General features: G+C 49.4%; 1 protein-coding gene across 1 annotated transcript; it reads left to right on the forward strand.

Moving 5' to 3' along the window:
* Nucleotides 1–812: 812 nt before the first annotated feature.
* On the forward strand, nt 813–1818 carry LOC308521239 (proline/serine-rich coiled-coil protein 1-like; the record flags this gene model as incomplete). The annotated part of the gene is given in 3 exon segments (XM_081094153.1): nt 813–1130; nt 1133–1402; nt 1405–1818. Coding segments are annotated over 3 exon segments (1002 nt in total).
* Nucleotides 1819–14829: the final 13011 nt, after the last annotated feature.

The raw sequence follows: 14829 nt of genomic DNA on the forward strand, positions 1-14829 counted from the left end.
GGGAGAGGACAGGCAGGCTCAGAAAGCACTTCAACAGCGCATCCTGTGAAAATCCTTTCCATGTAAGGCTTTGCATATCTGCCTCCTTGGAAGAAGCGTTCTTCGACTGAAACACTTTTGAAAAACATGGAATCAGAACATTTTTTCTCTAAAAATCTATGTCTGGACCCAGCTCTTCTCCCCAATTGCAAGTCTCTTTCTAATTTCAACTTCTGAGACAAAATATGAGAGTCTGGAGTATTATGTATAGCCACTGAAATCATCATCGTAATAATTACCCGACTGTTTCCGGGGTGAAGATTTATACCAGAAATTTCAAATGACCAGAGTCTCATGGACTCAATGTGAACACAGATGTGCCCTGTTTGGCCTACACAGTTGTTTTTAAATTAAATTCATTGGTTAATGAGTATTTTTAAATGTCTAAGTTTCACATCAACATTCAGCTATCTAGCTTCTCGGAGGGTGAGAAGCATAAACAGAAGGCCCTGGCAGCTGTGGCTCAGCAGTTACAGTGTCAGCCCTTGTATGAAAGGGTCATGGGTTCAATTCCCAGTAAAGGGCATGTATCTGGGTTATGGGATTGCTCCCGGGCATGGTAGGGGTGTGTGCTGTAGGTATCCAAAATCTCTCTCGCATTGATATTTCTCTCTCGCCTACTCCCTCCCTCCCTTTTACTCTCTGTAAAGGTCAGTGGAAAAATTATCCTGGGGTAAGGATTAAAAAAAAAGAAAAAAAAGCTGGGGAGATGCGGCAGGGCGGGAAGTGAGAACTCGCGGTCCAAGCTGAGTGCTGCTCCTGCGGGCTGGAACATGGGCGATTTGCAGGAAGATGTAAAGTTTGTAGTGGATGAGACCTTGGACTTCGGAGGGCTGTCACCATCGGACAGTCGTGAGGAGGAAGACATACCAGTGTTGGCAACTCCAGAGAAACCCCTTCGGCGAGGCCTCTCCCACCCAGGCGACCTAAATGCAGTGGCCCCCACCCGCCAGGGCGTGAGGTTCAGCTTAGGCCGCCTCAGCCCAGCGAAGATGGAGGAGGTCCTGGATGAGGCCAACAGGCTGGCGGCGCAGCTGGAGCAGTGCGCCCTGCAGGAGCGCGAGAGGGCAGGCGGGAGCCCGGGGCCGCGCAGGGTGAAGCCAAGCCCTCGGAGACCTTTGTGCTGAAGGACAGTCCTGTCCGAGACCTGCTGCCCACTGTGAGCGCTTTCGCTCGGAGCACCCCCTCTCCAAGCAGCCTGACACCCCGAATCCGGGGCAGCGGTAGGAAGGGGTCCGTCAGGGCTCTTCGGGCAGCATCTGGAAAGAAGCCCTCCAACGTGAAGAGGGAGTCGCCCACTTGCAATCTGTTCCCCACATCCAAAAGCCCAGCATCTTCTCCTCCAGCCCGATCAGCTCCTCCAGCCCGATCAGCTCCTCCAACCCAATCAACTCCCCAACCCGGGGGAAAGCTGGGCCCAGTGGGAGAGCAACAGCAAGCCCGCCAGTCCCCGTCAGACCGGTCTTGGCCCCACAGCCTTCTACCAGCAACTGTCAGCGCCTGTCGGGGCCACAGGGAGCAGCAGCTAAACCTTCCAGTCGACTACCTGTCCCCTCAGCCATCCCCAAGCCTGTCAGCCGAGTGCCACTCAGCAGTCGGAGTGTACCACCCAGCAGAGGTGCCCTAGCTTCAGATTCAGTGTCAACTCGGAAAGGACTTCCAAGACCAGGTGCTGCAGGGCACAGAGTTCCTGTTTCCCAGCGACCAAATCTTCCTGGTGCCACTCGCAGCCATCTGCAGCACCCCCGGAAAGCTGCAGCCCCAGGACCTACCAGGTAAAGAGATCAGGACAGCAAGCAAGAATTCAGTAAACCAACCACTACAGTCCCTGCCTGGACTCGCCTCCTGTCCGGCCTCCCAAGCCCTCGCGTTGGAGGCAGTTCCGGACTCCTGCAGATTCTGGCTCAGGGGCAAGAGGAAGAGATGCCACCACGACTGATGCCCAGGAGATGGGGTGGATTAGGGTGGAGCTGGAGGGGATTCAAACCCTCCGATTGGAATATTAGGAAAAAGAAGTCACCTCCAGGCAGTGAAATGAACAAACAGATGAGAAGTGGGTTGTCCTCATCCACCCCACTCTGTGTTCACCCCCAGGCCGCGGGTCACTGGGCATGAACATGGGAATGGCCTCTGTCACTGACCTCCCTGCTCTCCCGGGAGCAGTCCTCCTGAATCACATCCCCTACTGGACTCCGGCCTGTTTGGCGAAGCAGAGGCAGGCACCTGGCCTCTGGAACTTGCTTCCTGTGAATTCTGTGAATCATAACAGGCCAGTTTATGATAAACTGACTCCTTTGGTCTATACTTTTCTAAAATAAAGTGTGTTTTTATATTAAAAAAAAAAAAAAAAAAAAAGCTTAAACAAAAGGATGACCTGGCAGCCAGGGCCTGCCTCCCAGCTGACAGCCCTTCAGAGGGTGTGTGTTCTCCACGAGGGCTTGCTCTATCGCTGACACTCCTCTCTACACCTGCTGGACCTGCCTGGCCACCACAGGTACCTGAGTTTGCAGCCCCCAGTACACAGTAAAACAAGGCTGTGGAAAGGAAGGCTTCATGTGGTCACGCCTCTGCATTGAGACAAGACCTGGATTTGAATCCTGACTGTGCCACTACACTCAGGATTGACCTTGAACAAGTTCTCTCTGAGCCTCTTTCCTCATCTGTTTGAAAAAAACGGATAATAGCTCAGTCAATTCTTATGATTTGCCATATAATGCCCTATCAAACCACCTCCAACACTGAATTAGTGTACACTAAAACTGTTCCCAACAGTTCCTGTGGGTCTCTGGCCACATCTTTGTCAACCAATCAAGACATAAAGACGCTTTGTGTAATATACTCACAGCCAACGGCACCATGCCTCGGGCCTGAATGACCCTTATGTGCCACTTGTATATTTTCCCTGAGGCCCAGCGCAGCCTTGCACTTGGGGACACTAGATAGCACTTCAGCCCTCCATTTGGGGGCCATTTCAAACAGCGAAATTGCCACCAAAAAGCATGAAAATAAAGCTCCGTGGCACTCAATGACCACAAAAGGGATGCTCGTTTGCAGTATGAGAGCTGAAACAAGTCAGGAGACAAAGGCCTTGTTCAACCACAGCTGCAAATGAACACATCAGGCAACTCCCGCATCTCGCACTCTGGACTGACCCATGAAAGTACCGATTTGGGGGTGACAAGTGCATTTCAGCAAGGAGGTGAAGTCACCGATAGGGAATGTGTGAATGACTTGGAGCAAGCATATGTCCTTCCCAGGATCACTGGTGCCAGAGGATGAAGGTGCCTGTACCTGACAGTTATCACCATCGTCAGTGTGGGAGGGGCAGTTATTCAAACCCAGACAATGTTCCATCCTAGTTGTCACTAGTCCTTCCGTCCCAGTCATCAGCTAGAGTCCCTGTTACCATGCTGGGGTTGGTAAAAGTACCCCATTACCAGGGGGTACTTGAGCTGAGCTCAGCGAATGCTGAGTGAGTTGGTCTGAATGAAATCCCACATATGCTGCTGCAAGGGCTATGGCGGTTACCTGTCTACCTCCTGCCAAAGGTTCTCGTTCTCTTGGGCGGCCAGGGCCTTGGACTCCTGCTCCTGCTGCAGGGCCTGGTCAAGACCTTCCTCAGCGGGGATGGGCAAGGGTCTCCTCCAGCCCCAGAGCCAAGTCCCGCACCTCCCACCCGACGTGTCCCCAGGGTCCATTCCAGTCCCTGTGAAGCAGTGGGTACTGGGGAAACACGAGAAGCCAGGGTGAAAGTGGGGCAGGAGCCCTGGGGAGCCCACCAGTCACTCCGCCAGTTGCCGGCATGCACATAAGTCTGTCCGCCTTGCTCTCCATCTCCAGGGACTCACACAACAGCATTTTGGAGCAGCTGTGCTCATCCATGAGGGCCTCGTCCTGCCCCAACAGGTGATCAAGGGGCACCCCAGGCAGTCGTTGTCCTGCAGCAGGGCCTCCTGGACTTAGGTCAGCTGCTCCTGCTGCTCTCCCAGCTCCTCAAGCTCCCTCTCCTTGGAGGCCCTGCTGGATCTCAGAGGCCAGAATGGAAGGTTCCACCTGCCAAGAGGGAAAAGGTGATGATGCCTCACTGGGTGCAGGCCACAGGGAGCCAGAGACTACACATCCCTGCACCCCCACACACCGTGAGGGGCCAAGAGCAGGCAAGTGCAGACACCAAGATAGCAGGGACCCTCAGGGCAGGCAAAACCCAGCCGTGCTGAGGACGGTTCCTTCAGGAATTAAGGAACTGTGCTGGGACAGCCCACGACATAAAGGGACTATCACATGGCGCTAAACGGAGTCCTGCGCCCCTCTCCACACGCGTGACCTTTTTGGCAAATGATGCCCGTTCTCAAGCTCCTTGGGCACCCTCTTTGATTACTTTTAAAAGCCTATTTTAAGAAAAGTACCTAGAACATCACTATGAATATCTGAACAACACTATCAACCAATTTACCCTGATATTTCCAGGAACAACCACCCACCCAGCACAGCCAGCAGCACCTCCCTTCTCCCTCAAGTCCTGTCAATCAAAAACAAGATTGCCAGTGTCCCTGGAAGGCAATAACTGCCCCCGTTCCCCTGCCACTGCTGAGAATTGCTGGTCTGAGCTGCAGCTGAGCAAGGAAACTGGTCATCCAGGAATCACTGATCAATGACCAGGAAACGGCTGTGATCCTGAACACTCCCTCTTGCAGGCCGTGGCGCCAGGGGGGCATGCGCTCTGGAGGGCCTACCTGCGGGGCTTTGTGCACCTTCAGGGTGTGTACAATGTTGAGCAGCTGCTCTAGGTCTTCCTCCAGCTCTTCACTGAGGGTCTCCAAGTGCTGGCTCTTGGCCTTTTGCTGCTGCATTTGCATCTCCAACTCTTCTACCTGCAGAGCCTAAGACCCAGCCCCGCCGGTCAGTTCACAAAGTGAAGTTTGCTTTAAAGCAAACCCCACACCTGTCACTGCACGGGACACCTGGTGACCGGCTTGCCCGTGTGTTCTGGACACCACCACTACCTGCTTCCGGAGCTGCTGGGTCTCCTCCTGCAGCTCTCTGCACTTGACGTTGCTCTCCCACAGCTTCTGCTCTGTGGCCTGGTTTTCTGGTTTTCTTTCTCCAGGATCTGGCTGGAGGCTGCAGAGCAAAGTGGAGTCAGAGCCCAGATTCCAGAACCTCCTCTTCCACTCTCTGCCCCCATCCCTGAGACAGCCATCACCCCGAGCCCTAGGTTTGAGGGGCCGGGGATGGTCAGCTGGGTGCCCTCCATTGTTCACAGGGTACAGTTGCTATGGGTTATGGCCCCTCTGCCGGCTCAGCTGGGGTCTGTTAGGGGAGCAACCCAGGGCTTAAGAAGAAAGCAGGTGACTCTGGAGAAGCCAATGCAAAAGTTCAAGATGGTAGAACTGCTGGACCTTCCCACTTTTTGCCAAGTTCTAACTTGACTGTCAAGTCAAGGATTTCAGAGACTCACAGAGGTGGCAAAGAGATGGTGTTGTCTGTGCCAGTCCTCAGAGTGAGGAGGCTTGGGGCTCTCAGCTGAGTAAATGGGGGGCACAATAATTGACCGGTATGTCTGCGGTGATAGAGGCTCTGGGGGGCTTGTGCCTAGTACTTGCCATCCCTGGCTAGGTTCTTCGGGAGAAGATGGCACTTAGTAGCCCCTTCCTAGGGAGACAGAACAGACTGCAGTCATCTGCCCGATTAGGAAATGAACGGAGGAAATCATGCCCAGGGTACTGTTATAATGGAGGTTAGTGGCCACTGGGGAAGCCTCCTGCCATCCAGAGCTTTCAATCGCCCACGAACAGATCTGGGTGTCAGCGTGTTGCCATCTGGAAGCTCCTGGGACTGTCCGCATGGGAGCTGAGAAATCTGGCAACACTTAACTTTGTAGTTCATGTCCGACTTCAAGGCTGCCAGGCCCTTCATGTTCTCCTTGGGGAGAAATGCAGTGAAACAGTTCCAAATGGCCCTTGAATAAAACCCTATTTACTTGGGGGTGACGATGGGCTGACACAGGAGATTCAGAGCCAAGGACTCAGCTCCCTGGATGAGGGAGAAGCCGCAGCCAGGCTGGCTCCCAGGCACCAGGGGCTGCTGCCTACCATCTGACAGCTGCTCCAGCTCCCAGCTCAGGTGGTCAGACTGGTTCATCTCTGGACCTGTTCATCCTCGAGGGCCATGTTGTCACCCAGCATCTTCTCAAGAAACTGCTGGAGGCTGTGTTCAGGGTCCGAGTGCAGGAAGAGGGGTGGGGCAAGATGGGCCCCAGGGCACCCTCTGGGCAGGCCCGACCTCCTGCATCTACCCTCATTCCCCCGATGAAGGGCCTCCATGCAACAGCTCACTTCCAAAAGCACAGCCACACAAAAGTGACTACAACGCAGGGCCCAGCTGTGAGACTCACAGCCACTAAAGGACATACTGGCCTAGGTGATGAAGACACCCAAGGTCTCTGAGTGCTGTCTGAACAAAGTGACATGATGACCGCAGCTGTGGCCCCTTAGCAGGTTTAACACATCTTGGAAAGCCTGTAGGGACTCCCAAATCACAGCTCAACCCACATCCTAAACACCAACAGAGACCCTTTTTGCAACAGTCACCCAGCTACATCCATCCTTACAGAAAAGCAGCACAGCAGTCAGGCCCTATCTGTTTGTTTGTTTTTAACATATATAGATATATTTTTTTCATATATTTTTATTGATCTCAGAGATGAAGGGAGTGGGAGAGATAGAAACATCAATGATGAGAGAGAATCATTGATCGGCTACCTCCCACAGGACACCCCTGGGCATGGAGCCTGCAACCTGGGCAACCGCCCCAGCCAGGCAGGCCCTATCTGTTTTGAGGGCCTTAAGTGGTGCCCGCTCAAGCCACTGTGTTGGCAGCAGCACCAACCCACTAGCGGAAAATCAAAGAAGGACACAACATAAACCTAAACCTGCCCCAATCTGTTGTTACACACAGTCCGAGAGTATCTGACATGTACAGGCTCATCTGATTGGACCAGTGCACCTGCTGACCGGTATGGGACTTCGCTGAGCTCGGTTCCTTAACAAGGAAGGGGTGGGGCTAAGGGTCTATTCCGGGTTTAAGGGCGGAGCCTAGGCCTCTCAAGTCCACAGTCACTGCACTGATCTGGGTCCTGGAAATAAAGGGCTATTCCGGCCAGCTTTTGTTCAACACACGGTTCCTATCTGAACATTTTGCATACGTCCTCTTGCAAAACCAAAAGCTCTCGGTAATTTCCTGGAAATGAGGGCTAACAAGCAATACTATGGGACTCTGTGTGTCAGGCACAGGCTGGGTGTGGGACGCAATGGCTGGTCTCTCGCAGGGCCCCTCACGGGAGGATCCGCAGGGCTTACTCCTGTCCCACTGCCCCCCAGCACACACCGGGGAGCCGTTCAGCTCTTTACCCTCATCTCTGCTCCCGCTCCAGGAGCCCTCCCAGAACCACTGGGTGTCACAGGGGGCTGAGTGTCCCCTGAGTGCCTTCAGAGTTTGGCAACACGCATACACGGGATGTGTCCGTTTCTCTCGGTGGGCGGTTTTCCAAGGCTGGCCGCACTCCCGGGTTCTAACAACTGGGAGTGGGCGGTAGCCCCTGCTTTCCCATCTCGTGTTCATTTCCCCTGCATGGGCCAGAACCCAAGATTCTTGGTAGAAGGGGCGCCGTGGACACAGTTCTGATCAAAGCCTGGCACGGGAAGGGTTTGCTCACAGACTTTGGATTCACCTGGGCACCGTCTCTCTGCCCATCCCCAGCCCTGCACTAGGTGCCCTCTGTCCTCTCCACATTCACTCTTCACAACAGCCGGGAGGGGGAGGCAGGGACAGTCCTTCTCACACATGAAGAGGATCTGGACTCACCGACTCCGTGCCACCGACAATTCGCATGACTCGACGCCCCCTAACTCTGCGCCCCCCCCCCCCCCCCGCCCCAAACGGCTTTAACCCCTGCATTCTAAACGGCTCTGCCAGCGGCTCACGCCCCATGCTAACTGCTTTAGAAGACACAAAAATTAGGACACTCTCCCTATGAAACTTAAGATCTATCAGGGCATAGAAAATATAAAGAAACATAAAGGTTATATTAAATATACCATGTTATTATAGATGGAAAATAACCACTTAATTCTAATTTTGCCTATCCACATTTCTAAAAATTATTTTTTTTCCCCATCAGCCGAATTACAGAAATTTGATCTGTTCCTTTTAGGTAACACATTCATTTTATTTTGTGGAGAGCTCAGCTCAGAAATTCTTCTCACCACCAACTGTGAATAGTTCATACATTAGAACGCCTGAACTTCACCAGTCAACTGCCTAAAAAACAATTTGACAGACCATTCACTAATGTGTAATTTATAAGAAAAATGAATAAAGTAAAGCTGTATATTTGGAAAATATTTATTTTTAAAAATATATCTTTATTGAGTTCAGAGGGGAAAGGAGAGGGAGGGAGGGATAGAAACATCCCTCCAACAATGAGAGAGAATCATCAATCAGCTGCCTCCTGCATGCCCCATAATGGGGATCGAGCCCCCATGTGCCCTACCGGGCATCAAATGGTGATCTCCTGGTTCATAGTATGAAGCTCAATCACTGAGCCACACCAGCTGGACTGGAAAATATTTTAACAAAAAGATTTTGTACATAGCTTTCTGGGCAAGGAATATTAAATTAGCACATGCAAGAAAGGCAATTAGAGAATAAATATACAGGTATCCTCAGAAGAGAATTTAAATATTTAGGCTGTCAATTAATGAACCAAAAGTGTTTTTAATTCCTTCTAAACTAGTAATGGTTCTACTTGGGTTAATTAAAAAACTCATTCTTAATTTAAAATAAATTTAAATTGGTTTAAGTAGATGAAATCTTTGGACTTATGATAGAGGAGGGAAAGGTACTGATTAGCATTTATATTAATTATCCAGCTCCAATAACTGTTATAAAATTGCTTAAAGTGAAACCGGACAACCAGTGGATCCAGGCTGCTGGTCACTACTTGAGCCAATGAAGCAGAGACAGGGTTGACTCATATATGAGCATTTATTCCATTAATGCAGGTGGAATGGGAGAGCAGCAGGTCATCCACAAATGTCAATCTGGTCCCAGAGGCACCCCTCCCCATAAGCCAGCTGCTTATCTTGGGTAGAAGAACAAAGATTCCATGGGAAAGTAGAAATTACAGGCATGGGAGAGTAGGCAAGGTATAGTGGTTACAGGATACATGCAATGCGGGCTGGGGGGTTCCCAGAGGGTGGGTGCCTCTGGGACCAGATTACAGGTAACAAGGTTGTTAATCTAGTCAGTTCTCAGAAAAGACAGCCTGCATTCCCACATTAGCTCCCATGTCCCAGGGCCTACAACTCTCAGCCAGATTAGAATGTGCTTTCTCTAATCAGAGCAGAACAATTACGGTTAACAGAGCACAGTTAATATTTCTTATAATTATAGCTAGTCCCCAATATTCTATTCCTGCCCCTAACAAAAGAACAAAAATGAAAAAAAAATCCCACCTAAAGGTGTTATTTTTTCATAACTATCTCAATCAATTCCTCAGATAGAACCTATCCCATAAATCCAACAATCTTCATTTGTGGGAAGCATGATGAGATTTAAAATAATGTCAAACAAAATGTGATCTAAACTGGAAATAAATTTATAGATGTAGTGACCTGAACTGAGAACAGAGCAAATGACATGTAATTAAAAGAGTCTTGATATATTGAAAATTACTTATTTTATCATTATGCAAATCAAGATTTCAATATCAGTTGAATTTATGAGCTTTTGCCAATGAGATATTTACTGGATGCTAAATTTTTAAACACTCTGCTCCCAATTTTCAGGGCCAGCATTTCAGAGAAATGATGCAAAATTTATGAACCTAGAGCTATTTTAAGGAAAATACATAACAATGACACTGAAAACAGGATGAGGCCAACTGAAACCACAAAAGAGTGAGTGCAAGCCTGGCACAGTGGTGAGCAGGTTGCATACATTACATCTCATTTAATCAACTCAAAGTCATCCAGGCGTTTCATGAATTTACATTGACTTAGCTGTGTTTTAGATCTCAGATATGCAGAAATCTTAGGAGTAATATAAGGTTTTCTTTCCTAAAAATTGGTTCCATGACCTGGCTGGTGTGGCTCAGTTGGTTGGAGCATCATTCTGTACATGGAAAGGCTGTGGGTTCAATTCCCAGTCAGGGCATATACCTAGGTTGGGCGTTCAGTCCCCGGGAGGGGTATGTATGAGAAGGAACCAATTTATGTTTTTTTCTCACACTTATGGTTCTCTCTCTCTCTCTCTCTCAAATCAATAAGCATATCCTCGGGATAGGTTTTTAAGAAAAAATGGGTTCCATTAGGTCTCAGAAGGTAATTTTCAAATTTTAAGTTATAAATTCTTACCAAATTTCCCAACAGTTTCAAAGAATACCTTGAAGTGCACTGAACCAGCAATACCATTCTTTCACTTATACAAGCAGTTTTCCCAGCACCTGAGCCTGGTCGGCCTGGCTCAGTGGTTGAGTGTTGACCTATGAACCAGGCGGTCACAGTTCGATTCCAGGTCAGGGCACAGCCCCGGTTGTGGCCTCAATCTCCAGTGTGGGGTGTGCAGGAGGCAGCCAACCAATGATTCTCATCATTGATGTTTCTCTCTCTCTCTCTGTCTCCCTTCCGCTATGAAACCAATAAAAACATATATGAAATAAGCATTCTCTTTTTAAAAAATAAATATAAAAATAAAAAAGGAAAGATAGAGGACTCGACCTGACTGGAGAGGGCAGTGGGTCTCTGCTGTGGCCCCATGTAAAAAATCCGGGGAGGTTTAACAGACAAGCCTCCTCTCCTCCTGCCTCTGGTCCTGGCGTGGCCTTCTTCCAAAGTGATCAGAAGGTTCTATGATGATTCTGCTGCACAGCCGAGTCCAGCCCCACTGGCTAAGTGTGGGGGGTGCTTAACTCACAAGGACTGCCCTGCACAGCCACTCACAGGGTCTCACCACAGAAACACAGTTGCCATTTAATCCCTCAGAGCTCTTGCTGACCAGGCGGGGCACCTAACTCACAGCTGCAACTATCTCCCAGACTTCCACAGCGGGTTCACATCCACAGGGAACTCAGAGCAGTTAGGAGTAAAAGTGACTCACCAAAGCTCTCTGCGATTTCCTCAGTTTCTCTACAGTCTCAGGGTCATAGGCTGGAATCTTCTGCATGTCACTTTTCTTCAGTCCGAACATCGTTTCCAGCATAAAGCGAATCTTAAAAATGTAAACAAAAGAAAGAGAAAGCCATCATTTCAAATTGCCTAAACAACTGATCTTCAACTTGGGAAGAAGTAAACCAACTCTGCATGTGGCCATTACTGCAGATAAACCAGATGATCTCACGCAGACCATCCCCACTCCTCCTCTGCAGCCTTTTAACATAAATCTGGCACTGGACCTCCACCAGGGCCTGACCACTACCCACAGATCTCCGGTTCCCTCTTCTACTCCCCCTCACTCCTCCCACTGATCCTCCTCCCTCCTGGCCCTGTGCTCTGAGTCAACCCTCCTCTCCACGACAGTTGCCATTCCTTGGCCACTCCTGGCTTGTTCACTTTTTTAACTTTTAAACTGGAAATAATGTCATATAAGAGAAAAGTTGTGAGAACAGTACAGACACCTCCAGATACCCCTTTCTGAGATTAATGCAAATATTCACTTTTATTGATATAATTCACATACCATCAAACTCAACCATTCAAAATGTACACTGAGTATACTGACGGTTGTGCATCCATCTCCACAATTTTAGAAAATTTTCATAGCTCACCAAAAAGAAGCTTCAAACACAATTTAACAGCCACGCCCCAATTACCCCCCACCCGTCCAGCCCTAGGCAACCAAGAAAGTGCTTCCTGTCTCAGCTGACTTCTGTGGGTTTTTTTTTTTTCAAATTTATTTCTTTTTTAAAAAATATGTTTTCATTGATTTCAGAGGGGAAAGGAGAGAGAAACATCAGTGATGAAAGGGAATCATTGATTGGCTGCCTCCTGCACACCCCACACTGGGGATGGAGGCTGCAACCCAGGCATGTGCCCTGATTTGGAATCCAACCATGACTTGCAGGTTCATAGGTCGATGTACTTCCCTTTTGAGTCTGTGTGTCCTGCATGTACTGCTGTGCACTGAAGGCCCAACTGAGAACATGGGCTGACCCCAACCTTCCCTCCCACCCGTACCCTACCTGGTCGGTCCTACCTCCCACACCCACATCCACTGCAACTGAGCTGATCCTCCCACCACTAGTTTCGACCCCTGAAGGGGGATCTCCCTGCCTGACCACCTCCGTCTTCTACGTTGTAGCCAAAGTGACCATTAGCATGAACACTTCCCAGGCCATTTTCCCACTCAGAACCCTTCAGGTGCCTCCAGGATAAAAGCCCAAGTCCTTGCAACTGAAACAGGAATTTTTTTTTGGGGGGGGGGGAGGGGGCGGGGTGGGCATGAAAAAGACAGGTTTTAGGAAATTTTAAAAATTAAGGGGACCATGGAGGAAACTCAGGGCTGCAGAGCAGCAGAAGGTATATGTCCACAGAATAGGAGAAGCTGAAAAGCTGCAACAGTAGATTGAGGGAGCTGGGAACAGCAAAAGGTCTATATTTACAAAATAAAGAGAAGGAAGCCCTTCATCCAGAAGAAGAAGAAAGCCCAAAGGGAATAGGAAAACAATAAAGAAGGAGGGGGGAGGGGAGAACCTCACACGTCCCATGTCCCATGTGAGGTTCGACCTTTGAGCCCAGAAGTTACTACAGTAACAAGTCCAAGGGAATAGTGACCAATCAGAGGGGATATCAAGGCACAAAGATCTGCAGCCTTAGCCTTTATAAGCCGTATGGGAAAGGAACTCAGTGGGACTCTTCCCCTCCCCACGGGAGAGTCTGTACTTGTTCTTCAATAAACCTCCACCTTTGCTATACCACCTTCTGTCCGTGGATTCATTCTTCGACTCTGGCAGACAAAGAATCCAGGTTCCAGTCCAAAAATTCTGCATCACAACAGCCTTGGCCCTGCTTTCCTGGGGGCTCCACATGAACCATCTTCCTGCTTCTCACATCCCTAGGTTTTATTCTTATTTCATAGAATGGAGGTTAGATTCCTTCTGAAGGATGGTTTGTGTGCTCATATTTTACAGGAAGGAGTTGGTTTCCACTGAGCAGAGTTTACTCTCCAAGAGAGCAGGGACAAGGGAATGAGACAGTGGGCAATGGGTCCTAGCTCTGGCAGTTTCTAGCTGTATTGGGATTTTTGGACCGGAACACATGGCGTTCCCCTGAGCAGAATGGTTCCAGGGTTCTTGGTCCATCGGAGTTGAAGAATGAATCTATGGACGGAAGATGGTATAGCAAAAGGTGGGCATTTATTGAATAACAAGTACAGACTCCCACGTGGGGAGGGGGAAAGGGTCCCACTGAATTTCTTTTCCCTACTTATAAAGGCTTCAGATCTTGGTGCCTTGATATCCCCTCTGATTGGTCACTATTACCCTAGACTGATGACTGTAGCAACTCCTGGGCTCAAAGGTCAGAACCTCACATGGGACATATGAGGTTCTCCACCCGCCCCCCTTCCTTATTGTTTTCCTATCACCTTTGGGCTTTCTTCTTCTTTGTCTGAATGAGGGGCTTCCTTCCCTTTAATTTTTAAATATAGACCTTTTGCTGTTCCCAGCTCCCTCATTCTATGGAAATGTACCTGTTGCAGCTTTTTGGCTTCCCTATTCTATGGAAATGTACCTTCTGCTCTGCAGCCCTGTGCTTCTTCCATGGTCCCCTTAATTTCTAAAATTTCCTCAACCTGTCTTTTTCACCCCTAAAGATTCCTGTTTCAGCTGGTTCTGGCACATTCCAGCTGGTTCTCACACTTTCTACCTATTGTCCATGACAAGACTCTTTACTTACATTAACCTCAGTTCCTTTCTCTGTAAAATGAGACGGACAATGGGAATAGGGATTCTCTGTGGAACTGACTGAGAAAATGCAAGATGTTTACAAATTGTAAAACCTTATCCACCCGCAAAAATAAGCACTATCAGAAAATAACTGCAAAACCTCTTAGTCCAGGGCAAGGCACTGTGGCAGGCAGCTTTGTCTCACATTGTGTTGGTTGCTTTCCTTATGCCTACCCCGGCCCCTCGTTCACAAACACACCTGTGACCTGGAGGGCGAGAAATTTGCTTTGTATTTACCAGAACAGGCCTCAAGGGACTCTTAAATGGAATTCAAATTTGAATCCAGCAAAGGCTTGCCCGGTTCAGTCTGCACCAGGCTATGGGTCACATAGAGAACCCAAGGGAGGGGTCTCAGTCAGCTGACTCTTGGGTTTCCTGGGGGGTGAGGGGCAGAGAGAAGCATCCTTATCTTAAAGGTGGGCAACAAATGTTAAGAGTCAACCTTATCTCAGAAGCCTTCCGAAGCAAAGAGGAGTGTCTTAGAGTTGAAGAAGTGTGGTCATTACATTGCCCACTTTAAGTGAAATTCTCCGAGGGCAGAGGTGATATGGAGGAGGGAAGGAGGGTTCCAGGGAGCAGCCACCTGAGCCCGAGGGTGATGTCTGAGCTGGAGGGTGAAAGACCACGGCATTGATGGAGCTCAATGCGATCCAAGGAACTCAGTAATTCCACGTGACTGGTGTGTAGACAAGGGAGGAGGAGGAGAGAAGTCAGACAGGCTGCGGGCCAGGAATGACCACATGCTACAGCACCCAACTGGCAGGCATACAGAGAACCCGCACTCCGAA

This window comes from Myotis nattereri (assembly GCF_964212035.1).
Source record: "Myotis nattereri genome assembly, chromosome: 1".
Classification (NCBI taxonomy): domain Eukaryota; kingdom Metazoa; phylum Chordata; class Mammalia; order Chiroptera; family Vespertilionidae; genus Myotis; species Myotis nattereri.